This window comes from Enoplosus armatus, chromosome 9, assembly GCF_043641665.1.
Source record: "Enoplosus armatus isolate fEnoArm2 chromosome 9, fEnoArm2.hap1, whole genome shotgun sequence".
In the NCBI taxonomy this organism is placed as follows: Eukaryota; Metazoa; Chordata; class Actinopteri; order Centrarchiformes; family Enoplosidae; genus Enoplosus; species Enoplosus armatus.
Genome location: NC_092188.1, coordinates 587,501 through 615,469, shown reverse-complemented (window position 1 = coordinate 615,469; position 27,969 = coordinate 587,501). Strand labels below are relative to the sequence as shown.

At 45.1% G+C, this 27,969-nt stretch overlaps 2 protein-coding genes across 2 annotated transcripts in view; one reads left to right on the top strand and one right to left on the bottom strand.

Annotated features, from left to right (window-relative positions):
- The first annotated feature begins 795 nt into the window (after positions 1–795).
- Positions 796–15,063, top strand: trim33l (tripartite motif containing 33, like). Its single transcript, XM_070911726.1, has 14 exons — positions 796–854; positions 2,284–2,346; positions 4,274–4,409; positions 4,903–5,029; positions 5,191–5,307; positions 5,637–5,751; positions 6,017–6,163; positions 6,868–6,979; positions 9,653–11,139; positions 11,461–11,642; positions 12,508–12,619; positions 12,826–12,882; positions 13,821–13,943; positions 14,489–15,063. Exons 2-14 carry the CDS (start codon positions 2,287–2,289, stop codon positions 14,738–14,740), a joined length of 3,027 nt encoding a protein of 1,008 aa, XP_070767827.1. The 5' UTR covers positions 796–854; positions 2,284–2,286; the 3' UTR covers positions 14,741–15,063.
- Positions 15,064–17,394: 2,331 nt separating this feature from the next.
- Positions 17,395–27,969, bottom strand: part of plin6 (perilipin 6) — a 12,933-nt gene continuing 2,358 nt past the window's right edge. Inside the window, exons 2-8 of the mRNA XM_070911725.1 lie at positions 25,599–25,638; positions 24,159–24,357; positions 23,650–23,732; positions 23,195–23,453; positions 22,791–22,972; positions 19,823–20,089; positions 17,395–17,814 (exon numbers count right to left, since the gene is read on the bottom strand). Coding sequence (XP_070767826.1) covers positions 17,395–17,814; positions 19,823–20,089; positions 22,791–22,972; positions 23,195–23,453; positions 23,650–23,732; positions 24,159–24,357; positions 25,599–25,638 — 1,450 coding nt within the window. The remainder of the gene's footprint in view (positions 17,815–19,822; positions 20,090–22,790; positions 22,973–23,194; positions 23,454–23,649; positions 23,733–24,158; positions 24,358–25,598; positions 25,639–27,969) is intronic.

Here is a 27,969-nt window from a genome sequence, read left to right as displayed (position 1 = left end):
CAGTGAGACAGAGACAGTGAGAGACAGTGAGAGACAGAGACAGTGAGACACAGAGAGAGACAGAGACAGTGAGACACAGAGACAGTGAGAGAGAGACAGACAGAGACAGACAGAGACAGTGAGACACAGAGACTGTGAGACACAGAGACAGAGACAGTGAGAGACAGAGACAGTGAGACACAGAGAGAGACAGAGACAGTGAGAGACAGAGACAGTGAGACACAGAGACAGAGACCAGCTCCAGGACCAGCTCCACTCATTGAACTCTTCCACAGTACACCAGTGTTGTAGTAAAACTTCCATTAAAGGTGTTCTGTACTTTGAATATATGTATTCATCACATCACCTAAACATAACCTGAACGTTTTTAAAAAGAAAGAAATAATCAGGAAAACAGGCTGGAAATCCACAAAACACCTGAGGCTGGACAGTCTCAGAGCGGGACAATATGACACCATTACTTTGTGTTGGTAAAGAGGTCCAGACTCATACTCTGTCCCAGACCTGGACGCTGGGGGTCTAGACTGTTTATTACAAACAGTGTGGCGGGGGGACCTGAACACTTGGTGGCCCTTGTGAGGGTTTCACCTCCAACAACAAACAGTAGAGGGCAGTAAGACGCCATTTTAGCGTGTAGTCTGGCCAGAAGAAGAAGAAGAAGAAGAAGACGAAGAAGAAGACTGGAGGAACCGCCATTAAAACCGGACAACTGGAATTATGGAACTTTAACGGAGATTTTGTACGTTTGTTTTCGTGTTTTCAACTTTTTTGGGGAGGGTCGGTGGGGAGGGTCGGTGGGGGGGGGGTGGCGAGTCTCGTGAGAGGATGACGCGGATGTAACGGTGAATCAAAAGGTAAGTGTTAGCTACGAGGACGAAGTTTGATCTAACTTTGGAAACCACCAAGTGTCTCCACTCACCTCCAAACTGACGTGATTTATACACAAAAATGCGTATTTCAAGGCAGAAAATGGCGTCGTCTCACCGCTGGAAACATTTGAGGGACAAACAAAAACAAGTTGATCCAAATGTCACCGTTGACAGCGCTGCTGACGCCGTTAAACGGCCACAGAGACGCTGCAGCTGCGGTTCGTAATATTCAGGCTCTACAGCTGCGAAGAGCTGAAACTATTGATCAGTCAACAGAAACATATTTCGTTATTTTGTCAATCGATTAATCGTTAATGTGATTTTAAAGAAATGCTAACCCTTCTCTCTGTGCAGCTTCCCTGAGGATTAATGTTGGAGTAAACTTTCAGTGAAAGGTGCTCTGTATTATAAATCTAGTAAATGATAATCAGTGTACTCAGCACATCAGTTATATCCATATCTAGTGTTCGGTTTGCATGAATAAAGACGTTATGTTTGTTACACCATGTCACTTGAAAGTCATAAAGTTTTTGCCCAGCAGGGGGCTGGACCTTCCCAAATATGGAGGTTCTGACGCCATTAATTACAAAGTGATGATGGTTGTGTTGAAGTTAAAAAGTGCTCTGTAGTATAAAATAGTAAAATGTCCTCAGCATATCAGCTATATCCATATCTAGTGTTAAGTTGGCATGAATAAAGAGATTGTGTTTGTTTTAGCATGTCACCTGAAAATCATACAGTTTTTACAGTCCAGAAGATTCCCAAAATCAAGTGTGTGAAGGGGCATGCCCAGGCATTGCCCAAGTGTGGAAGATCCCCAACATATTGGAGTCAGAGACCTGGCTGGACTTGGCTGGGCAGGGGGTCTGGACCCAAATTTGGGAGAAATTACACCAATATTTACCCAAGCTACAATATTTTGCAAGGATGAATTATTTTTAGAAAAAGGGTGGAGAAAACCACCAGAAGGCAGGGACTGTTGGACTACATAAGAACTTGTGCATGACACCTTTCCCCAGTCAGATTCTGGGACTGGCTCGGGTTTTATCTCTGTCTCCAGTGAATCCTTTGAACCTGTTTGAGACTCCAAGAGCTATTGGTGTTGGTGAAGAGGTCCAGACTAAAACTCTGGCCCAGACCTGGATCTCCAACACTCCTCAGTTGGACTCACGTCATGTTGGCTGAAAGTTTACTCCCTCTGAGCTTCAGTTGGCTTCAGCTGGGTGTCGGTGGGAACAGCAGCTGATAGATTATGTGTTTTTCGTGGTTCGTAGATCTTCAGAGGTCCCTCTGATGGAGATCTCTCTGCTGATTCACAGGTTGCAGGAATGTTTTCATGTTAGAATCTGACTTCGCTCGTGTTTTATTAAAATGTTAGTTGGTGTTTGAATGAAATCTTGTGTGTCTCTTCCAGGACATGACTTCTGTCCTCAGCATGGAGACGACGGCAAATCCAGGAAACGGTTTCATTCAGCAGGTAACACAAACTCTGGTCCAGGGACCTCCAGAGGGTCTCCAGGGTCCCTGGGCTGGGTCACATCTGAAAACCTTTACATACACATATTTACTGATCATTCATGCACTGTGAGTTTACGCGTGAGCTCGTTTCAGAAGCACACGGTAACACTGCTGGCTTCATCTCTTCTTAGTCATCAGCTGTTAATGTTCATTATGGCTTCGCTCAGATTTAAAGCTGCGAGGGACTTTAGGGACTCTTCTTCTGTTTATTAGATAGAATCACAACTGTGCTGCCTTTTTAAAGTTAGTCAGGTGGCGACTCTCAGAGTTTCACACTGAATGAAATTGGCATGAATGAAATGTCTTTTCACAGACTGATCTGATCTGAGAAGAATCTCATGCGTTGTGTTTCGTCTTCAGCGTGTCTTCAGCGTGTCTTCAGCGTGGCTCTGGAGCCAGCTCGGGTTTATCTCTTGTGTCTTCAGCGTGTCTTCAGCGTGGCTCCGGAGCCAGCTCGGGTTTATCTCTTGTGTCTTCAGCGTGTCTTCAGCGTGTCTTCAGCGTGTCTTCAGCGTGGCTCCGGAGCCAGCTCGGATTTATCTCTTGTGTCTTCAGAGTGTCTTCAGCGTGGCTCTGGAGCCAGCTCGGGTTTATCTCTTGTGTCTTCAGCGTGTCTTCAGCATGTCTTCAGCGTGGCTCCGGAGCCAGCTCGGGTTTATCTCTTGTGTCTTCAGAGTGTCTTCAGAGTGTCTTCAGAGTGTCTTCAGCGTGGCTCCGAAGCCAGCTCGGGTTTATCTCTTGTGTCTTCAGCGTGTCTTCAGCGTGTCTTCAGCGTGGCTCCGGAGCCAGCTCGGGTTTATCTCTTGTGTCTTCAGCGTGTCTTCAGCGTGGCTCCGGAGCCAGCTCGGGTTTATCTCTTGTGTCTTCAGCGTGTCTTCAGCGTGTCTTCAGCGTGTCTTCAGCGTGGCTCCGGAGCCAGCTCGAGTTTATCTCTTGTGTCTTCAGCGTGTCTTCAGCGTGTCTTCAGCGTGGCTCCGGAGCCAGCTCGGGTTTATCTCTTGTGTCTTCAGCGTGTCTTCAGCGTGGCTCCGGAGCCAGCTCGGGTTTATCTCTTGTGTCTTCAGCGTGTCTTCAGCGTGTCTTCAGCGTGGCTCCGGAGCCAGCTCGGGTTTATCTCTTGTGTCTTCAGCGTGTCTTCAGCGTGTCTTCAGCGTGGCTCCGGAGCCAGCTCGGGTTTATCTCTTGTGTCTTCAGCGTGTCTTCAGCGTGGATCCGGAGCCAGCTCGGGTTTATCTCTTGTGTCTTCAGCGTGTCTTCAGCTTGGCTCCGGAGCCAGCTCGGGTTTATCTCTTGTGTCTTCAGCGTGTCTTCAGCTTGGCTCCGGAGCCAGCTCGGGTTTATCTCTTGTGTCTTCAGCGTGTCTTCAGCGTGTCTTCAGCGTGGCTCCGGAGCCAGCTCGGGTTTATCTCTTGTGTCTTCAGCGTGTCTTCAGCTTGGCTCCGGAGCCAGCTCGGGTTTATCTCTTGTGTCTTCAGCGTGTCTTCAGCGTGGCTCCGGAGCCAGCTCGGGTTTATCTCTTGTGTCTTCAGCGTGTCTTCAGCGTGTCTTCAGCGTGGCTCCGGAGCCAGCTCGGGTTTATCTCTTGTGTCTTCAGCGTGTCTTCAGCGTGTCTTCAGCGTGTCTTCAGCGTGTCTTCAGCGTGGCTCCGGAGCCAGCTCGGGTTTATCTCTTGTGTCTTCAGCGTGTCTTCAGCGTGTCTTCAGCGTGGCTCCGGAGCCAGCTGGGATTTATCTCTTGTTGAAGAACTGAACTGTGATCATCTCCAGTGAATCCTTGGAACCCGTTGAGACTCCAGTAGCTCTCCATCCGTCTGTGGTTTCCGTGTTGAAGAAGAGGTCCAGACTCGGATGTCTTTTTTACAACAAACTGTGTAAATGTGTCCTCAGTGCAGCAGCTGTGACGCCTCCTCGGCCAGATGTTGGTGTCTGGACTGTGATGAAGCTCTGTGTGACGTCTGTGTGTCGGCTCATCGCAGAGTGACGTTAACCAGATCACACAGGATACTCAACCAGCCGCCAGCAGGTCAGATAACTACCTGTTATTAATATTATTCATAATAAATCCTTTTTATTATCTCTGATCAGCTGTTCAGTCTGAACGTCCTCTTTGTCATCTTGAATGTGTTGATGTTGGATACAGAAATAAATTCATTCATTTCATGTCGTGTTGTTCATTATAGCATCAACACGTTTTAATAAAACATGGCTGATTATTAAAAACTTGAACTTTATTTATTGGCAGGACTTTGTAATGTTTCTGTGTTTTGTAAGTCTGTGTGGGCTGGACACTAACTGTTGTGTTTACTATTGTACTTTGTACTTTGTGTATTACTATGTAATACTGTGTATTTGTACTGCGTATTATATAATCTATGCTGTATACTGGTATACTGATACTGTACTACCACAGCACAAATCAATCATCTCATTTTAAATACTTGTGTAGTCGGTTTCCTCTGTGTCTCTGTGCTGCGGATCAATAAAGTTTGATCTGATCTCTTGTTGTCTGACTTCAGGAGGCGTCCCCACTCCCCCCACCAAGTTCTGCAGACTCCACCCGTCTGAGCCGCTCAAACTCTTCTGTTTCACCTGTAACCAGCTCACCTGTAGAGACTGCCAGCTCACGGCTCACATGAACCACAGGTGTGCAGGCTCTGATGTGTCTGATGTTTCCTTCGTCGTGAAGACGAGTGTTACAGCTCAGACTAACGGTGATCAGAGCAGAAACACTAATAATCAGCAGCTGTAAAAATACTTTATACTTTATTTGATGCTGACCTTCCTCCTCCTCCTCCTCCTCTCAGGTATCAGTTTGTTAGTGAAGCAGTGGGCAGCCTGAAGAAGCAGCTGGAGGTCTGGGTCCAGCCAATCAGAGCACACAGAGGCACAGCGAGGCAGAGTCTGCTGGACATGGAGACCAGGTACAGTCTGACCCGGTTGTGTCTCCTGATCAAACCACCGGGAAATGATGAATATGATGATTAATAAATGAAGGTTGATGATTACTGCTGCTCCTCTTGCAGCTGTTGTTTTTCAGGCTGAACTTCGAGGTTCAGTTTGTCTCGTTACTCCTTCGTTAACGCTGCCAGACTGCTTTAATGGATAATGACTCAATCTGAAGACCACATCTTTTGGTCTTCCTCATCGGATGGAGTTGCAATATTGAGTTGAAATAAATGTTGTGTGATGGATTATCTCCCTGGTCTGCTAAGTATGAAAACCTTCTTGAGTGTGTGTGGTTGTGTTTCAGGCTGCAGGACGTTGTTCAGTCCGAGTCTCGCCTGAGGTCTGAGCTGCATCAGTCGTACAACGTCGTAGTTCATCATATGAAGAAGAGGATGGAAGACATTTTGAAACAGGTCAAGGTAACTGACAGAAACTGGATCATTTGGGACTCTGAATGTTAAACTTTATTTATATTTTATTTTCTTCTGTTGAGACTCAGAAAGATCTTTGTTGGGGGTGTTGTGTCATTGGTTGATGGTATCACATGTGAGAATGCAGAGTGACGTTGGTTCGCTCCTCAGCACGGCCTCGAGTCCTGTCTCTTCCTGTTTCAGACTGTAGTCGATCCAGTAATATCGTCAGAGGATGATGATGATGATGATGAATCTGTTTGTTTCTGAGCAGAAGGTGTGTGAGTTGGAGTCTGGGCTGATTCAGAGGAGGATGATGAAGCTGAAGCAGCTGCAGCAGAATCAACAGTCAGTGACTGAAACAGCTGAAAAAGCCAAAAACACCAACGACCTGGCGGCTCTGCTGGCCTACACGGCTCAGGTAGACCAGACTCAGTCTTCAGGTGGTTCTGTTTGTTGTCCAGCTGAAGGGCGTCATGGGGGGCCTCCAGGAGAGTTCTTCCAGCACGTCAGTGTGTTTAATATCAAGCCTCACTTTATATTTAAACAGGATACTCCATGACAACACACACCATACTCTGATGAAGACCATGAGATGTGGTTGAAAGCTTTGACAAAACTAGTAGGTTGACCATGAATTGACAATATTATTGTTGTCAAGATCAAAAGTCAACTTTCAAACCTTGTCTTTTTGGTTTTACATTGTTTTTATTAGTGTTAGTATGACATCATCACATCCATATTGCAGTGAATTATGGGATATCTGCTGCACACAGTCCACTTTTGTGCCTGTGAAGTGTGAATGTTCAGATTCAGCTGCAGTCCGAGACTTGTCCTTATATCAGGTCAGTTTTATCATTCAAAAGACGTTAAACAACAAACAAACTTTTATTTCATTTCTAAATAAATAAAAAGTACAAACAGAAAGAGGACAGACTTAACGGGAGGGGAAGATCCTCCAGACTGAGCTGTCGACCCTGAAAACTACTATTCACTCTACTGCAGACCCCCCCCCCCCCCAAGTCCCCCTCAGCCCGCCTGACTGACCCCAAACTGCTCCACAGACACATGTGAACAGAACAGGCTCAGAACCGGTTTGACCTGTCGTGTGTTTTCTGTCTGCAGATTAAGTCTCAGCTGAAGGACTCTGCTGATCAGGACTCATCTCCTCCTCAGACCATGTCCCAGCTGAAGGTCGTCACTGACAGGAAGTCTCTGGAGGCCATTTTGAACTTTGGTAAGAGATATATTATTGGTTTGTTCAGTTTGTGTCCATGTTTATTTAGAAATGTTGTAACATCTACTTTAAAATTCAATATTTGCTCTTGTTTGAAAACGGGGCGCCCCCCTTCAGATTGAAGAAAATAAATAAACCTAAATTCTTTACATTGAAAAACACACAGACAACTTCTTGCTGCTAAATGAGGACATTTATTCATAACTAAATGTCTAATAACTGAATAAGTGAAGGGTTAATAAAGAGTACATGATGAAGAGAATAAACGGATGAATACAAGCTCTTGAATGATAAACCTTAATCAGTGGGCGATCGTGAAGTGAGAAGTATGTGATATAATTATCAGAACAAAAAGGGGATGCTCGCGTGACGCCAGGCCACCAACTTCTCTAAAGGGGGTTTCTTTGATTCGACATCAGCTCTTATCACAGTAGCAGATGGAGGTTTGTCTATTTGTCGACTCGTTGCAGAGAGGATTAGAAAAAGGTTAAGTTGTGCACGGACTTTAAGCTTAAAGAACTTAAAGAAAGACGTCTAAAATTACTGCGATAATTATAAGATGTTACTGGAGCTGAAGTTGAAGACCAGCCTGACGAACACAGTTTGGGATGGAGGAGGGCGTTTTGAGCTGAAACTCTGTTCCTTTGTCTGAAACTTTAATATTGCTGTTCATGTTTTCTCTAATGAATTTAATTTAAGTTGTATGTGCAACATTCACATACACTCAAACATCACTATCGCCACGCCATCGTGATACAGGACATGCTATAACATAGTAGTTACACTTATTTAATATTACTAACTACTAACTATCAAAACATAACTTCAATACTGCTAATAGTTGAACAGAAGGATAATACTTATGATGACGCAATACAGTACAATAAACTCAAATTTCTACACACTTATAATAGCATCCTTAGTAAGTAGAGATCTGTTCTATATGGTCAGTCGTAGTACTTTCATTCAGACTTCAGCTGAGTATAACAGTGTTACAATGCACTCAAGTTTTATGATGGGCCTGGTGGTCATCTGATCTCAGACCAGATCTGTTGTGTGTTCATTTCCCACAATTACAAGAAAATTATAACATAATTATGAGTTCTATATGTCACAACTAAGATAGTTTGAACATGTAAAGGTGGTGTGGGTGAGCGTCACCTGTTGAACATGTAAAGGTGGTGTAGCGTCACCTGTTGAACATGTAAAGGTGGTGTAGGTGAGCGTCACCTGTTGAACATGTAAAGGTGGCGGAGGTGTGGCCTCACCTGTTGAACATGTAAAGGTGGTGTAGCGTCACCTGTTGAACATGTAAAGGTGGTGTGGGTGAGCGTCACCTGTTGAACATGTAAAGGTGGTGTAGGTGAGCGTCACCTGTTGAACATGTAAAGGTGGTGTAGGTGAGCGTCACCTGTTGAACATGTAAAGGTGGTGGAGCGTCACCTGTTGAACATGTAAAGGTGGTGTAGCGTCACCTGTTGAACATGTAAAGGTGGCGGAGGTGTGGCCTCACCTGTTGAACATGTAAAGGTGGTGGAGCGTCACCTGTTGAACATGTAAAGGTGGTGTAGCGTCACCTGTTGAACATGTAAAGGTGGTGGAGCGTCATTTGTTGAACATGTAAAGGTGGTGTGGGTGAGCGTCACCTGTTGAACATGTAAAGGTGGTGTAGCGTCACCTGTTGAACATGTAAAGGTGGTGTAGGTGAGCGTCACCTGTTGAACATGTAAAGGTGGTGTGGGTGAGCGTCACCTGTTGAACATGTAAAGGTGGTGTAGGTGAGCGTCACCTGTTGAACATGTAAAGGTGGTGTGGGTGAGCGTCACCTGTTGAACATGTAAAGGTGGTGGAGCGTCACCTGTTGAACATGTAAAGGTGGTGTGGGTGAGCGTCACCTGTTGAACATGTAAAGGTGGCGGAGGTGAGCGTCACCTGTTGAACATGTAAAGGTGGTGTAGGTGAGCGTCACCTGTTGAACATGTAAAGGTGGTGTAGGTGAGCGTCACCTGTTGAACATGTAAAGGTGGTGTGGGTGAGCGTCACCTGTTGAACATGTAAAGGTGGTGTGGGTGAGCGTCACCTGTTGAACATGTAAAGGTGGTGTAGGTGAGCGTCACCTGTTGAACATGTAAAGGTGGTGTAGCGTCACCTGTTGAACATGTAAAGGTGGTGTAGGTGAGCGTCACCTGTTGAACATGTAAAGGTGGTGTAGGTGAGCGTCACCTGTTGAACATGTAAAGGTGGTGTAAAGGTGGTGTAGGTGAGCGTCACCTGTTGAACATGTAAAGGTGGTGTAGGTGAGCGTCACCTGTTGAACATGTAAAGGTGGTGTAGGTGAGCGTCACCTGTTGAACATGTAAAGGTGGTGTAGCGTCACCTGTTGAACATGTAAAGGTGGTGTAGGTGAGCGTCACCTGTTGAACATGTAAAGGTGGTGGAGCGTCACCTGTTGAACATGTAAAGGTGGTGTAGGTGAGCGTCACCTGTTGAACATGTAAAGGTGGTGGAGCGTCACCTGTTGAACATGTAAAGGTGGTGTAGGTGAGCGTCACCTGTTGAACATGTAAAGGTGGTGTAAAGGTGGTGTAGGTGAGCGTCACCTGTTGAACATGTAAAGGTGGCGGAGGTGTTTATTGGTCAGATCTGCTGCTGACGTCATGTTTCTGTTTCCAGGTGAACTTGAAGTTTCATGGATCCCCTTCTCTGTCTCACAAACTTCCAATCAGAACGGAGACACTCCTGCCGCAGCTGCCTCCTTCTCCTCCTCTTCCTCGCCCCCCCCTCTCACCTCCACCTGTTCTGCACCCTCCTGTAAGCCCCTCCCCCAAACCAGGACCACCAATGACACTGATTCACTTGTTTTAGTCAACTGTCCCTCTACTTCATGGAAGTCCTCGTCCAATCAGTTGAGTCCTCCTTCCACCTCCTGCCCAAGCGTCAACCAATCCAATGCTCCTGTGACCACACCCACCGCAGTTACCCCCCCTAAAACTGTCGAGTGTCTGTCCTCTACTGTAAAGACCTTGTCTCACCTGGGAACGAACCCAAGACAGGTGTTGCTGCCGAGGAATCGTGTCCAGCCTGTTTCTACGCCAGTGAACCTGCAGCTTGTCAGCTTTGGTGTCCCCTCATCAGCAGGTCCGTCTCTGTCCTGCATGGTCCTTAAACCTGTCCAGCCCTCATTGGTTTTGAACCAATCGACTGCTCCCCAACAGAACCAGTCCGCCGCCCCCCTGCTGACCCACGCTGAGTACCGGTTGTCCTGCTGGCCCTCCAGCCTCCCGTCAGTCAGGGTTCCCATGCTGCTCAGTCAGACTGTGTCGTACAGCTTACCTGGAAACACCTCTTCTAAACAGCAGGAAAACTGTGGCAGTCATCAGATACTTCCTGTGGCCCCCGCAGGAGACCAGATCCCTGTCGGACTGAGTCACACCTGCCCCGCACCCTCCTGTAGACCCCTCCCCCAAACCAGTGCCACTAGTGCCACTGACTCACCTGTTCCAGTCAACTGTCCCTCTACATCGTCAAAGTCCTCGTCCAGTCAGTTGTCTGTCTCCTCTTCCAGGTCATGCTCCACCTCCACCACCTTCATCTCTTCCAACTCCTCTCACCCCTCAGCCACTCCTCCCACCTCCACCTGTCTGGCACCCTCCTGTAAGACCCTCCCCCAAACTGGGACCACCAATGACACTGCCTCACCAGTTCTGAAAGATATGAGCTGTACAGCTCTAACCAGCGACCCTCTGTCCTCCCTCCACGGTCTAATTTCTGATATGAGGCGTCACTCTTCCTCGCTGGAACACCAGCAGCAGAGTCCGGTGGTGAGGGCGGTGGCGGACTCCGCCTGTGATCACAGTGTGCCGCAGGTTGCAGCGAGGCAGCGGGAACCTGCAGAGAATGAACCGACCTCCACCGTGTCTGAAGAAACTGAACCTGCAGGGAAACAGTCTCCGCCTGAAGAATCAGACAGAGACGCCGAAGAACCGAGCTCTGTGATTGGACACCCAGACTATAGTCTGAGCCAATGGCAGCCCAGAGTGTCTCTGTTCAGACTGCCTGTGTCTCGCCCCCCCCCTGGACGTCCCCTCCCTGGTTTTCGTCTGGTCTCCGGTGATACTAAAGATGAGATTTATCTGGAAGAGATGAGCGAGGACTCTCAGGTAGGAGGTCACCTGTGAATCATGTGAAGACGTGGTTGTTGTCTGAACACGTCATGATACCACAGCTCCAGAGCTTTAAGTCCACTGTCTTTATTTCATCGTCTGTAGGTGTTTAACATGAACACATCGTACCTTCATCTCACCCTAAAAGCTCTTGTGAATAAGCTGCGGTTTTGAAGTTTTGGGTTTTAGGACTTGTTGCTATGACAACAGCTCCAGATAATTTTCAGCCAGCTTTGTTGGTGGAATCATCAATAATCATGTCATACAAAGAGCAGAACACTTTAAACCATCCAGATGTTCCCCTCTGCTGTGATACAGTCCCGCGTTGATGACGTCACAGATGACATCACAGAGCCGCTGTCATCACCAGAGTCTCCTGCGACCCTGCAGATGGTCTCCTGCTCCGCCTGTGGATCAGCAAACGGCTCAATAATCTGTTTAGCCTGCGGTCGAGGGTACCACAGAGACTGTCACGTCCCCCCTGTTGGACCGGACATCTGGTGAGAGTCAAGACCTGTTTGTTTCTTTAATGATAACAAAACTACGAAAACCAAAGAAAAACTACAGGTGTGACAGAAACAGGACAAACCACAGGACAGAGACATTTTCATTTTAATGTCTCTGTGTTAGAAATACATTAGATAAGAATCCTCCCTGTTCAGATCTGCTCTCATGTTTAACAGCTGCAGTTGATATTATATCAGTGTTGCTGTAACGTTTCCTCATGGTTTTCCTTCTTTAACTTTAACTTAATAACAACTATTAGGTTCTCAGTGTGGGGGAAACCCTCACCAGGGCCAGATGGGGCCAGATGGGTTCAGGTCCCACTCTAGACCCTCAGAGTCTGGTGTACTCTAGATCTATTGAAGAATAAAACAGAGTTCAATAAGTAGAGCTGGTCCTGGAGCAGCTGAACTGGCTCTACATCATCCTGCCCCCCCATGAGAGTGCGCCCCCTGACTGTTATAATCCGTATCATGTTTGATCTCCTCTAACATCCTCAGGCCTTCATCATCTTCACTGTGAGCTCAACACGTCCTTGAGTTTTCATTCTGTTCAGAAAACGTAAAGGTGCAATCATTACTGCCCATACTAAGCTCCTGATTGGTTAATAATCAGACACATTACACCTGGCTGCCTGGATCTCTCCTGCATCCTGGTTCAGAGATGCTCTCTGCTCCAGCAATCCTGCTCCCTCTCTTTTGTTCTGATCAGAAGTAATATGAAGACTCAAAAACCACAATCTCTCCCTTTCCTTGAAGACTTTTATTGTGAAAAATCAGCAGGAAGTGTTTTCATTGATGTCTGTCCGTCTGTCCTGCTGCTGATCTTGCGGCCTTTCCTTCCCTCCTCTTTGTCTTACAGGTCAGAGTGGATCTGTTCTCTGTGTCAGGACCTGTCTGACCCCTCTGACCCCTACAGCTTTGACAGACCTCAAAGACCTCAGAGTCCCTGTCTCAGTCTGCTGGACCAGAGGGTTAGAGTCCACACACACACACACACACACACACACACACAGCTAATCAGTAGTAGTATACACGTCACACAGCGTATCCATGGAAACCAGCATTGATTCACATGTTCTTTGATTTGGATGCCGACCTGGCTGATGTAGGAACTTTACTGTTTGTGTCTTTTTGTCCCTTTGATGTCCCGGTTTGTGTGACACTTGTTGTGTTGCAGAGGTGTGAGAGTCTGCTGCTGCACCTGAAGGTTGAAGGCTGCAGTCGATGTTCTGAGGTACTTGTACTTGTAGTCTTTTCTTTTCATGCCTCCTTCTACTTCTACTCCACCACATCTCAGTACTTTGTACTTCTCTACATCTGACACTTCAGTTACTTTACAGATTAAAACACGTGAAGAGTTAAATATGAAATTCAACAGTTTATTAAGTCCAGCTGAGTCGATCAGTCCATTAATGGATCAGTGGACTGACAGGAAGTGAACTGATGGCTTGAAACCATTTTGTTGTTAATAATGTGGAGCTTTGTGAAGGCGTCACTTTGGGCTCTGAGTCATTGTGACCAAACAATCGATCCATTAATGGAGAAAATAATCAGCTGATTCATCCACAGTGAACTAATAATCATTAGCTGATAGTTCAGAATGAGCTCCACCTCAACTCCAACAGTAACATCCTGCTTCACATTAATGAGGAGGAATAATCCTCTAATGACAGAATCTATAACAGGAGGACAGACACAGGAGGACAGACACAGGGGGACAGACACAGGAGGACAGACACAGGGGGACAGTCACAGGAGGACAGTCACAGGAGGACAGACACAGGGGGACAGTCACAGGGGGACAGTCACAGGAGGACAGACACAGGAGGACAGACACAGGAGGACAGTCACAGGAGGACAGTCACAGGGGGACAGACACAGGAGGACAGTCACAGGGGGACAGACACAGGAGGACAGTCACAGGGGGACAGACACAGGGGGACAGTCACAGGAGACATCTGACTGATTTAATACTTTAAGGACATTTTACTGATTATACTCACAGACTGTTACTGCAGGAACATTTTACATGCAGTAACGTATTTGTAGAGTGATATTAGTACTTGTACTGCAGTAAAGGACCTGAGTACTTCCTCCCCCCCGTGTAACAGTAGTTTTTCCAGCAGGTGGCGCTCTAACTGAACCTTGTCTCTGGTGTTTTCTGCTCTTCAGCTTCCTGTTTGGGGTCATGTGACGTTGATGTCGGAGCGTCTGACTCTGCGTCGCTCTCCTGTCTATCAAACAGCTGCAGAGCTCCTGTCTGACATCTGGACTCTGTTCAAAGACGCCTCGCAGGTTTACACAGGAGTTATTAGATATCGATATATTGATATATAATATATATAAACACAGGACACTGATAGAATCCTCTGTTACAGTAAATGTAGTTCGTGTGACTCGATGAAACAACCAGACAGGAATGTTTTCTTTCATTCATTCTGGATGAAACAATCATCATACTGATGCCAAAGTAATAAAAGAAATCAATGTGAGCATTAATCGGCCCTGATCACCACAGCAGCAGCAGTACATCACTGACTGTAGGTCATTTCTGAAATGATTAGGCTTTTTAATAACGCCAACCTGAAAGAACACGAATGTATTCAAATGAATCTCACAAAGGGTGAAGGAGACAAACGACAGGAGACGTTGCAGCTCCGTCTCTGTCGAATGTTAACTGTGAATAAAAACCCATTCAATGAGTTCTTCCCCCAAAAAGCTTGTTAATGATAAATAAATAATAAAATATTATAAAACTTATTAGCCTGAATCGAGACATGAACACGCCTCCGTGATTGGTTCTCTGGCCTGTCACTCAGACTTCTCTCTTGTGTTTCCAGGACGACGGCGTTTTGAACAAACTGCAGGACAGTTTTCAGATCAGGTTGATGGAAACTTTCAGTCCAGAGCTTCATCCTTCGGTCCTGATGCCACCAAGCAGCAGGAAGTCTGCAGTCCACGACCTGGAGGGGTCAAAGGTCACGTCACAGGAACAGGAAGTGATCACCAGCGAGACCAAACTGAAGACGACGAGGAAGAGGCTGCGAGATCTGGTGGGAGCGTCAGGATCCAAGAGGACAAAGACGGACTGACATGTTTAGGGTCAAAGACATCCAGACGGGTCGACCTCTGACCTCCCAACAACCAATCACAAGTGTTTACTGAATGGACACAAGTGACATCACTGCCCAGGAATTCTGGGAACTGAAATTCAAACGGTGTTGAAACTTTCTGTAAGATGTTACTGATCCTGCAGCTGATGGAAGAAGTGAAGATTTTACTTCTTCACTATTATAAGACCGAATATTAACAAACTTTTAGCATGAAGGTCGAAAGCTCCAGAACATTTGTAGTCCTGTAAGTGGATCTGTGGAAACGCCGTGTTTTCATGTTGAAATAAATATCATTACATAAATATTGTGCATCATTTTATACAAATGTCCTCAAAATAAATAAAGTTCTGTGGGTTTGAACGCTGCGTGTGTAGAGCCCAACCCTCTGAGGACCACAGACCACCACAGACCACCACAGACCTGCAGGTGAGTGAAATGTTTAGAGATTTATTCTTTGACGTTTTTGTTTTTAAAGCATCGGTTTATCTCTTGTTTCCAGCAGTGAGCCGCTCCTGCAGAGTGATGCATTGTGGGACAGCAGAGAGCGCCAGCTTCGGTACTTCAACCCTTTACGTACGTGCAGCCAGCAGGTGGGAGGGTGTCGATCCACGTCTGGAGCTCAACTTCAAGCCCTGCAGTTGTTCTTCCAGCCAGCAGGGGGCAGCAGCTGTGACCGATGACTTCACTTCAAAGCTGCAGTGAGTTTCAGTTCAGACAGTGAAGAGTCCTCACAATGTGATAGAAACCACACACACACTCTGATCTCAGTCCAGCTTCTCACTGTGACTCAACGTCGACCAATCAGACTGAAGAGGAAAACTGTCGACCAATCACAGGCTGCAGCCTCTGCTCTAAGGCCCTTCCACAAGGTCTATATAAAGACCTGCCAGAGACCAGGATCTGAGCCAGGCCCTGTAGTCCAGAGCTCCCCTGTGCTGAGTCCTGATGGTGGTGCAGGTGAAAGGTGGTGTGGAGGTGACGGAGGGACACCAGCAGAGGCTGCTGGGAGCTCACAGAAGAAGCCCAGTGAATCTGCTGAGAGCTGAGTCAGTGTGATCACAGCAGCCTCTAGTGGACGTTAGAGGACCTGCAGCGAGACGCCTTCAACTCCAGATGTCCTCACATGGAGCATTTTGAGACTTTGAGCATAAATGATTGATTGAGTGAAATGTTATCATGTGCGTTTGATGTGTTTTGGTTTTGTCTTCTGGACGGTGAGACACGTCCGTCCCTCAGTGACAAACAGCTGCAGTGGACTGACGGAGTGATCCTGGTCTACAGTATCTGGGACCGCTGCAGCTTGGACGTGGTCCGCCAGCAGCTGCTGCAGATCCGAGCTAATGTTAGCATGCTAACAGGCTAAACTAGGATGTTGAACATTATACCTGCTAAACGTTAGCATGTTAGTAAAGAAATGAGAGGATGGACCTTTTAACAGGACTCTTGTTTTCATTAACTGGTGTCACTGGAGGCCTCTACTGGTTTCAATCAACCAGTAAATAAACACACTGGTTGATTAACAACTGTATTTATTGATTTTTCAGTTTGTTTAGTTGAGCGATCAGTTTATTGGAAAAACATTTCAGGTTTGAAAAGTTTCAAACTTGAGACGAGATTGTTGTAGAAATCGTCGCATCACTTTCTAAGTTCTGTGAATTATCTTAACATTCAGAGACTGTCTTTGCAAATAAATACATATTTATACATGCAGATGTTGTGTGATGCAAACAGATGTTGAAACCTTTTTTTTCTAAATAAATCCTGAATGGACAAAGTGAATGTGAGTGAGTTTTAAATGCAGATTCAGACACACTGAAGTGAAGCAGCAGAGAAGCTTTATTTTGAAATGTTAGAGAAGACGCAGAGTTACACAAACAACTGATTCTGATAGATAATAAATTGCGATGAAATATTGAAATGTTTGTTGAATATTTGAGGATAAATGAGCGTCTACTCACTCGAATTCAAAGTCGGTTACAATCACTTCCTGTCAGTTTTCAGTTCACATAAACATTCAGTCGCTGAGTCAGTAAAACATCAAATCATCATCACATTTAAAGATCCAATCTGTCATTTTTTTATTCCTAAACTAGAATCAAATCTGTTAAACTTTATGTATAATAGAAGCAACTTCAGACCTGCAACCAAACCTTCATCGCATCTCTGAACAAGAAGCCTGACTGACTGAACAGCTGAGTACGGTGGCCCTGAGGAGCAAAACAACCAACAGCAGTTTGACAAATATATGTAATAATCTTATTTCCAGAGCTTTCAGCCACATCGCATTGACTTCATCCATGACTGAGTTTACGCAGACATCATGGAAGTCCATGAGATGTGGCTGAAGGCTCTGGGAAAACCAAGTAAGTGCATCTTATTGTTTTTGTTTTGAGGCGTGTTTTGCTCCTGTGACTACAGATGGTGTTAACTGAGTGCCTGATTTCCTGAAAACTGACAGTCAAATGAAACCGTGTTTGTCAGATTGAAAGTAATTTTCGGCTCTGTTGGCAGCAGCCGAGGCCGAAGCGACTCATCGTCAGAGACTGAGACAAGACACTGTGATTGGTCGGGGGGCGGGACCGGCAGCAGAGATTGGTCGTGGATCAGAGCGGGGTCCAACCGCAGTGTGGTGTTTAACAGTCGGCCGTTTCCGTGGCGTCCTCGGTGTTTTCGGGGGAGTTGGGGCTCAGGTACTCGAAGGCCTTCTGGCTCTGAGAGACGAACTGTTTGAGCGGAGCGAGGAGCAGCTCGGTGGCGGACGGCCGACGGTGGGCGGCGACGGTGACGGCATCGAGAGGGAGCGGCATTCCCTCCAGCTCCAGGGCCGGGGGGTCCTTCAGGCTGGAGCGGCGGCGGCCGTTGGGGGGGTCGGGGCTCTGGGGGCCCCCGGAGCCTCGGGCGGCACGGGAGAAGAGACTCCGGCGGCGGCGAGGACGGCCGTCCATCGCCTTCAGGAAGAGACTGTTAGCTGAGCCGCGACGAGACGAACTGTCAGCCATGAAGTCGTCCTGGTTCAGGAAGTCCTCCACCTCTTGATCTGACGGCTGCTGCAGCTGAAAAAGACACAAAATTCAGATTATTTCATTTTCCAGAAACTAAAAATCTCACTGAGAGCCATAAAGGAACAATCCAACATTTTCAAGTGCTTCAGGACATGTTTAGCCTAGCTTAGCACAAAGACTGGAAGCAGGGGGAAAATGTTAGCTTAGCTCCACCAAAAGAGAAAAAAAATCCACCTTCTAACAAACGCTGGTCATTTGAATCCGGTTGCTGTTCTTCACGTCAACAATTCAGCTTGATTTGATTCTTTATTAAGCTGGAACTTGGAGACCTGGAAGTCCTTAAAGTCCCAGTTTTGGTTCTTTCACAGACAGATTTGTGTTTTTTCTTGCTTTTCTCTGGACTCCTCTTACTGGTTTAAAGTGGGCGGGCTCATTTAGTAAAAGCTGATGTCTGATGTTCAACTACATTTCAATCAGACCCGATGGCGGTTGGTTGTTTGGTCCCTGTCAATCAAATCTGATGAAACAGATGATAAATAACACCTAGAAATGTTGTTTTAAACTCAGATTGCGGCTCTTTAATTATGTGTAGTTAATGTTATTATCAGTTAGCTGAGACCAAGACTTTCCAAAGTGAAACCCAAACAGGAGTTAAATACATCGATATTAAGAGATACACTATATTGCCAAAAGTATTGGCTCACCTGCCTTGACTCGCATATGAACTTAAGTGACATCCCATTCTTAATCCATAGGGTTTAATATGACGTCGGTCCACCCTTTGCAGCTATAACAGCTTCAACCCTTCTGGGAAGGCTTACCACAAGGTTTAGGAGTGTGTTTATGGGAATTTTTGACCATTCTTCCAGAAGCGCATTTGTGAGGTCACACTGATGTTGGACGAGAAGGCCTGGCTCTCAGTCTCCGCTCTAATTCATCCCAAAGGTGTTCTATCGGGTTGAGGTCAGGACTCTGTGCAGGCCAGTCAAGTTCATCCACACCAAACTCTCTCGTCCATGTCTTTATGGACCTTGCTTTGTGCACTGGTGCACATGGCCCCTTCCAGCCATGAACAGGAAGGGGCCGTCCCCAAACTGTTCCCACAAAGTTGGCAGCATGGAATTGTCCAAAATCTCTTGGTATGCTGAAGCATTCAGAGTTCCTTTCACTGGAACTAAGGGGCCAAGCCCAGCTCCTGGAAAACAACCCCACACCATAATCCCCCCTCCACCAAACTTTACACTTGGCACAATGCAGTCAGACAAGTACCGTTCTCCTGGCAACCGCCAAACCCAGACTCGTCCATCAGATCGCCAGATGGTGAAGCGCGATTCATCACTCCAGAGAACGCGTCTCCACTGCTCTAGAGTCCAGTGGCGACGTGCTTTACACCACTGCATCCGACGCTTTGCATTGCACTTGGTGATGTATGGCTTGGATGCAGCTGCTCGGCCATGGAAACCCATTCCATGAAGCTCTCTACGCACTGTTCTTGAGCTAATCTGAAGGCCACATTCAGTCTGTAGCGATTGACTCTGCAGAAAGTTGGCGACCTCTGCGCACTATGCGCCTCAGCATCTGCTGACCCTGCTCCGTCATTTTACGTGGCCTACCACTTCGTGGCTGAGTTGCTGTCGTTCCCAGTCGCTTCCACTTTGTTATAATACCACTGACAGTTGACTGTGGAATATTTAGGAGCGAGGAAATTTCACGACTGGACTTGTTGCACAGGTGGCATCCTATCACAGTACCACGCTGGAATTCACTGAGCTCCTGAGAGCGACCCATTCTTTCACAAATGTTTGTAGAAACAGTCTGCATGCCTTGGTGCATGATTTCATACACCTGTGGCCATGGAAGTGATTGGAACACCTGATTTCAATTATTTGGATGGGTGAGTGAATACTTTTGGCAATATAGTGTATATCATACAATAAAATAAAATAAAGTCAGTAAAACCTTTAAAAAGTTTAGTTTGGGGTACTATGAAAGAATATTGAATCTAAAGTGAATGATTATCAGACCTGTGGAACCAGAAAACCTGTCTCAGGTGTCTCACCATGTTGTAGAGTGGTGTGGCGTTGATCAGCAGCTGCAGGAGGATCTTGGAGAGTTCCTGCAGGTCTCTGAGCAGCTGTTGGATCTGAACCGGCAGCTCTCTGATCTGACGCACAGGACGCAGCTCAGCCAACATGATGGCCTGACTTTTGACCCCGTTCAGGGTCAGCTCCCTGAAACTCTCTGCCCGGTACACCAGGGCCATCAGGAGGCTCTGCAGGTACTGCAGCAGCTCCCCAACCAGATCCAGCACCTCACCCAGACCCACCTGCAGGGAACAGACAGGAAACATGACGGAAACATTACAGAAACATGATGGAAAATGATGGAAACATTACAGAAACATGATGGAAACATGACGGAAACATTACAGAAACATGATGGAAACATAATGGAAACATTACGACCCACATGATGGAAACATGACGGAAACATAATGGAAACATTAAAGACACATGATGGAAACATGACGGAAACATAATGGAAACATTAAAGACACATGATGGAAACATGACACAATACAGAAACATGATGGAAACATGATAGAAACATTACAGAAACATGATGGAAACATGACGGAAACATTACAGACACATGATGGAAACATGACTGAAACATAATGGAAACATTACAGACACATGATGGAAACATGATGGAAACATGACGGAAACATAATGGAAACATTAAAGACACATGATGGAAACATGACACAATACAGAAACATGATGGAAACATGATAGAAACATTACAGACACATGATGGAAACATGACGGAAACATTACAGAAACATGACAGAAACATGATGGAAACATGATAGAAACATTACAGAAACATGACGGAAACATGACAGAAACACGACAGAAACATGATGGAAACATGATAGAAACATGATAGAAACATGACGGAAACATTACAGAAACATGACGGAAACATGACAGAAACACGACAGAAACATGATGGAAACATGATAGAAACATGATGGAAATATGACGGAAACATGACAGAAACACGATGGAAATATGACGGAAACATTACAGAAACATGACAGAAACATGATGGAAACATGATAGAAACATTACAGAAACATGATGGAAACATGATAGAAACATGATGGAAACATGATAGAAACATTACATTAACATGACGGAAACATGACAGAAACACGACAGAAACATGATGGAAACATGATAGAAACATGATGGAAACATGACGGAAACATTACAGAAACATGATGGAAACATGATGGAAACATGATAGAAACATTACAGAAACATGATGGAAACATGATAGAAACATTACATTAACATGACGGAAACATGACAGAAACACGACAGAAACATGATGGAAACATGACGGAAACATTACAGAAACATGACAGAAACATGATGGAAACATGATAGAAACATTACAGAAACATGATGGAAACATGATAGAAACATTACAGAAACATGACGGAAACATGATGGAAACATGATAGAAACATTACAGAAACACGATGGAAATATGACGGAAACATTACAGAAACATGATGGAAACATGATAGAAACATTACAGAAACATGACGGAAACATGACAGAAACATAATGGAAACATTACAGACACATGATGGAAACATGATGGAAACATGATAGAAACATGATGGAAACATGACGGAAACATTACAGACACATGATGGAAACATGACGGAAACATAATGGAAACATTACAGACACATGATGGAAACATTACAGACACATGATGGAAACATGACACAAACACTACAGAAACATGATGGAAACATAATGGAAACGATAGAAACATGATGGAAACATGACAGAAACATGATGGAAACATGACGGAAACATTACAGAAACATGATGGAAACATGATAGAAACATTACAGAAACATGATGGAAACATGACTGAAACACGACAGAAACATGATAGAAACATTACAGAAACATGATGGAAACATGACTGAAACACGACAGAAACATGATGAAAATATGACGGAAACATTACAGAAACATGACAGAAACATGATGGAAACATGATAGAAACATTACAGAAACATGATGGAAACATGATAGAAACATTACAGAAACATGATGGAAACATGACTGAAACACGACAGAAACATGATGGAAACATGACAGAAACACGATGGAAATATGACGGAAACATTACAGAAACATGACAGAAACATGATGGAAACATGATAGAAACATTACAGAAACATGATGGAAACATGATAGAAACATTACGGAAACATGACGGAAACATGACAGAAACACGACAGAAACATGATGGAAACATGACAGAAACATGATGGAAACATGACGGAAACATTACAGAAACATGATGGAAACATGATAGAAACATTACAGAAACATGACGGAAACATGACAGAAACACGACAGAAACATGATGGAAACATGACAGAAACACGATGGAAATATGACGGAAACATTACAGAAACATGATGGAAACATGATAGAAACATTACAGAAACATGATAGAAACATTACAGAAACACGATGGAAATATGACGGAAACATTACAGAAACATGATGGAAACATGATAGAAACATTACAGAAACATGATGGAAACATGATAGAAACATTACAGAAACATGATGGAAACATGATGGAAACATGATAGAAACATTACAGAAACATGACAGAAACATGACAGAAACACGACAGAAACATGATGGAAACATGATAGAAACATGATGGAAACAAACTATTGCGTTTCTTCACTGTACTCCACTGCCTTTCTTTGCTGTCCTCTACTGCGTTTCTACGTTTCTTCACTGCACTCCACTGCGTTTCTTTACGTTGTCATGGATTTCATTAGTTAAACTGCAGCATCGACAGATCTGGAGTCAGTAACAAATGGATGTGTGGAGGAGTGAGAGGTGTGTGTGTGTGTGTGTGTGTGTGCAGCTGACTTAAACTGAAATGAGCTGAAGTGAGTTTTGTCTCACCGTGTTCGCAGCGTCTCCCAGCGTCCTGATGGCTTTTTGCAGCTGCTCTCTGATCTTCATCATACGATGATAAAGCTGCAGGCTGAGACTCAGCAGGAGGCTGCGAACCCTTGTCCACAGACTAGGCTCATCGTCCTCATCATCATCCTCATACTCCTGCACCCTCATCTCCCACTCCCGACCTGGCGACAACAACAGGGACGTTTCACATTCATTTTCTAAAACACTAATTCTGTAACTTCAGAGCAGAGAACAAAGTGATGAGAAGTTCAACACATCAACTTAAAGGTGACGATGTGTTAATGTCGACTTTCTGCTGAAAACAAGTGGACAGAAAAATATTTACTGATCCATGTGAATAACTACAGTCACATGTACCTGACTTTTTGAATGACCACAGTTACCCAGGATGCCCCTGTACTCACGCAGCGTGGGAGGGAGGGGCAGGTAGTAGGTGGTGGCGTCCTCCAGGCGACTGAGAACGTCATCCAGTCCTGACGTTGCAGCTCGGCCCACCTGAGTGTCCTGCAGCAGCCGGACGGCCGCCAGAGCACCGTCAGACAGACGCTCCAACTGATCCATGGCTCCGTCCAAACCATCCACCACCCACAGCTGCATGTCATCCAGGGTCAGGAAGAAGGCATCCTTCAGGTGACCCACCACCTGAGGACAAGGAGACAACACCTGGTCAACAGCAGCAGTCTAAACACCTGCTCTCAGCAGCATTTGAACTTTTGTTAACATTAACTGACTAAAAGGCTTAATTAGAAATCGATTCATTTTCTGTAGCAACTGATGGTTCCAGCTCTGATATGTAATATAAAAAATAATATCAGAGATAGTATGGAGCAGAACAAACCTCGTCTGTTGATTGGTTCAGGACGGGGAAGTTTCTCTCCAGACGGTCGAGACCAACGAGAGCAAAACTGTTGGCAACTTCAACTGGACAGAGAGACAGACAGACACAGAGACAGAGACAGGCAGCGACAGGGAGAGAGAGACAGGCAGAGACAAAGAGAGAGAGAGACAGAGAGAGACAGAGAGAGAGACAGACAGAGACAGGCAGCGACAGAGAGAGAGAGAGACAGGAAGTCTGTCATATAAATACAATGAATCTAAGTATCAGGCAGAGGAAGATAAGATGAATCATCTGTCGTCATCATCAGTTCACTGAACAATAAGAAAAGTATTAATATTATTAACAATGCTCAAGTAGTTCTGACCGACAGAAAGACAAATATCTCTACAGCAGTATCACTAGCAGTAACAACAGTATTAGCAGAAGTAGTAGTATTAGTGTCTGTAGTATCAGCAGCAGTAGTATTTGCAGTATTAGCAGTTGTATTAGCAGTATTTTGCTCCACGCACTCTGTGGCTCCAGGCTCTGGAGGAGGGGCGTGGCTCTTGTCATGGCGACGTGGGAGACACTGCGAACGCCGACCTCGGCCACTCCGCCCATCAGACCCAGCAGAGGGTAGCGACCTTTGACCTCTGAGTACACTGATGTCACCGACTGTAAAGCCGAGCGGAACAGAGGCAGACGGGAGGCTCTCAGCACGGCGCTGGTCTGAAAACAGGAAGACATCAGCACGTCTGAAGGGACAAAGTCAGTTTTATCACGAGGACGTTTCTCCTCGGAGTCTTCCTCTGAGTCTGACGTTACTCTGTAGTTACTCTGACGTTACTCTGACGTAACTCTGACGTTACTCTGACGTTATTCTGATGTTACTCTGACGTCACTCTGACGTTACTCTGACGTCACTCTGATGTTACTCTGATGTCACTCTGACGTTACTCTGATGTTACTCTGACGTTACTCTGACGTTATTCTGACGTTACTCTGACGTCACTCTGACGTTACTCTGATGTCACTCTGATGTTACTCTGATGTCACTCTGACGTTACTCTGATGTTACTCTGACGTTACTCTGACGTTATTCTGATGTTACTCTGACGTTACTCTGACGTAACTCTGACGTTACTCTGACGTTACTCTGATGTCACTCTGATGTTACTCTGATGTCACTCTGACGTTACTCTGACGTTATTCTGATGTCACTCTGACGTTACTCTGATGTCACTCTGACGTTACTCTGACGTAACTCTGACGTTACTCTGACGTTATTCTGATGTTACTCTGACGTCACTCTGATGTTACTCTGATGTCACTCTGACGTTACTCTGATGTTACTCTGACGTTACTCTGACGTTATTCTGACGTTACTCTGACGTCACTCTGACGTTACTCTGATGTTACTCTGATGTCACTCTGACGTTACTCTGATGTTACTCTGACGTTATTCTGACGTTATTCTGACGTCACTCTGACGTTACTCTGATGTCACTCTGATGTTACTCTGATGTTACTCTGACGTTACTCTGATGTTACTCTGACGTTATTCTGACGTTACTCTGACGTTACTCTGACGTTACTCTGATGTTACTCTGACGTTACTCTGACGTTATTCTGACGTTACTCTGACGTCACTCTGACGTCACTCTGACGTTACTCTGATGTTACTCTATATTATTCTATATTTATGTCATTGTCATCAGATCTCATATTCAGGCTCAAACCAGCAACCTGTCAGTCTGTCTCTCAGTCCTGTCTCACTTCCTGTGAAGATGTAAGTGTTTAAAAACACCTCAAACATCAGCGGTCACATGGTAGAAATAAACAGCCGGGCTGTCCACATACTTTTGGCCCAACAGTGTAAGAATAAACCTGAGAAGGTGATGGAGGTCATTGGAGAGGCAGGAGGTGTTAAACAGCAGGAGACGCATTTGGACCTCCTGGTTGAAACTCACCTCATGACTTTGATAAGCTGACATTTCTCCTTCTCCGAATCTGAGGACAAACAAACAGAAGAGAGTTCAGAGACTCATCGTGACTCTTTTCTTTCTTTTTCCCTCAGTACAGCATGAGGCAGTCAGCTGCTGAACCTCCACAAAGCTGACTCCTGTTCAGCTCCAACCAGCATGAAAATCAGCTCCACCCTGCGTGGAGGACGCCATCTTCTAATCCGACTGTCCAACACAGCAGCTCAGACCTTCAACACAAAACACTCATTCAGCCTCTTTCTGCTCCTGCGTGGAAACGATCAGTTTTATGATTTCAAACCGTGTCGGAGGGAGTGGACTTTAAAGTTCTCTATGTAGAAAAACCACTTCAACATCATTTACATCATAATGTCCGTCAGCGTGTGCTCGACCCTGATGCATCAATGAGAGCCTTTTAAACCAACTGCTGCCTTCTTAATATGACTTGTTGTGTATAAATATATATAAATGATTAGAAAGTCAACCAGGAAGTGACTTTTAGAGGCCTGAACACCATTTACTCACAAAACCCCCCAGAAAAAAGCAAATATTAGAGGAACTATGGAAACAATAAATACGATTTTGTGCAGATTTTTTCCAGCATTTCTTCTGTTAATCATGTGACCCCTCAGGTTCATGTTGGGCTCCATGATGTTGATCAGCTGATCACAACAGCATCATCATCAATAAATCAGATTTCACCTTTTACAACAAATACACACTGTAAAAAATGGTTAAAGACAAAACCATGCAGATGAAGATTCACTCCGAGCCTGAAGGCAGCGGAGTCTCATCAAACAGTCAAAGAGGAATATTTCTAATATTAGGACCCAAAACTGAGATTATAAATGCTAAAATTAGAGAAACATGTAAAAGCAGTAACTCTTTATTTCTCAGAAACTGTTTGATCACATCAATGTGTGTCTTGGTGTACGGATATTCAACTGCACTTTTTAGATTTTAGTAAACTGTACAAAGAGTGAGAGCACTAAGGGCTGATGGGAAAACACCTCACAGCTGAAAATAAACTGAGTGGGAAACTAAAAAACACAAAATACAAAACTCTTAAAATAACTGAAAGCTAAAATTAGAATAAATGAATCAGTTTTAAGAGAATTATTGAAAAGATGAGACTGTTCAGCAGGTTGATGCCTCTTCTCTGGTGAAATAAAGTTCAACATATTTATATGCACATATTATTTTGGACATGAACCGTCTATAAGCAACAGATTTAAAGAGATCCAGTTCACTGGGACAGAAAACAGGACATCATTTGGAGCCAGAAAAGAAGTCCTGAATCAGGTCTTACCCCATCACAGAGTCTGAGAGAGGTGTCGATGAAGCAGATGCACTGAGTGACGATGAAGATGATGAAGCTTCTCTCACTTTATGACCTGCTGATAAAGAGTCTGGACAGTTTTTGTGGTTGAAATCAGGTCACTGATTGGACGAGGGCGATGTGACATCACTGGTGATGACTTTTACTTCGAACAGAGAAACTGAATTAGTGTGTGTGTGTGTGTGTGTGTGTGTTTGTGTGTGTGTGTTTGTTTGTATGTGTGAGGGCGACCAATCAATTAACAGACTGGAGGAAGTCATAACACACACACACACACACGCTGATCTGACTAATAATCACCAACTAGTCATTTATTATCACTTCAATTCAAAAAGCTTTATTGATACGAACATTTCAAGAACAACATGACCCCGAAGACACACTTCAGTCAACTCGACACAGAAGTGTGAACGCCGTCAGCTGGATATGACTGAGTCTGACCAACAGTCTGTCAGAATACAAACCAATCAGCAGCTGATACAGCGAGGAGGAGGAGGAGGAGGAGGAGGAGAGGCTCTCCCTCGGTCCTCAGACCCTCCATCCAGATCAGGAAAAATGTCTGAAAGCTCAGGAAGAGAAGCAGAAGAGGAGTCAGTCTGACAGGAAACAGACCGACAAAATAAAATGACAGAATAAATTAGAGCTCAGATGTTTGTAATCATTTATTAATGGTTACTGTGATGATTAATGTGACATTGATTTTAACATTTATAGAAGCAGAAAGAGTTCACAAGTTCACGAGTTCATCTTCAGCACTGATCAGTCAATCAGTCAATCAATCCTTTGGTCTCCAGCTGGGTGAAATGCATCATGGGTCTCAGACAGTTGTCATATAAAAACTGACTCCAGATCAGAGTGATGTTGACTGAAGCTACTGAACCAATGTGACTGATTCAAGACACAACAGGTGGGTCTTCTGCTGCTCTGAGGCCAGCGAGCCTCAGGGAGGACGTGCACAAGGCAAGGAGTTCTTCCTCCTCAAAAGCTAGAGGAGGGAGACGAGGGGAAGACCACAGAGTC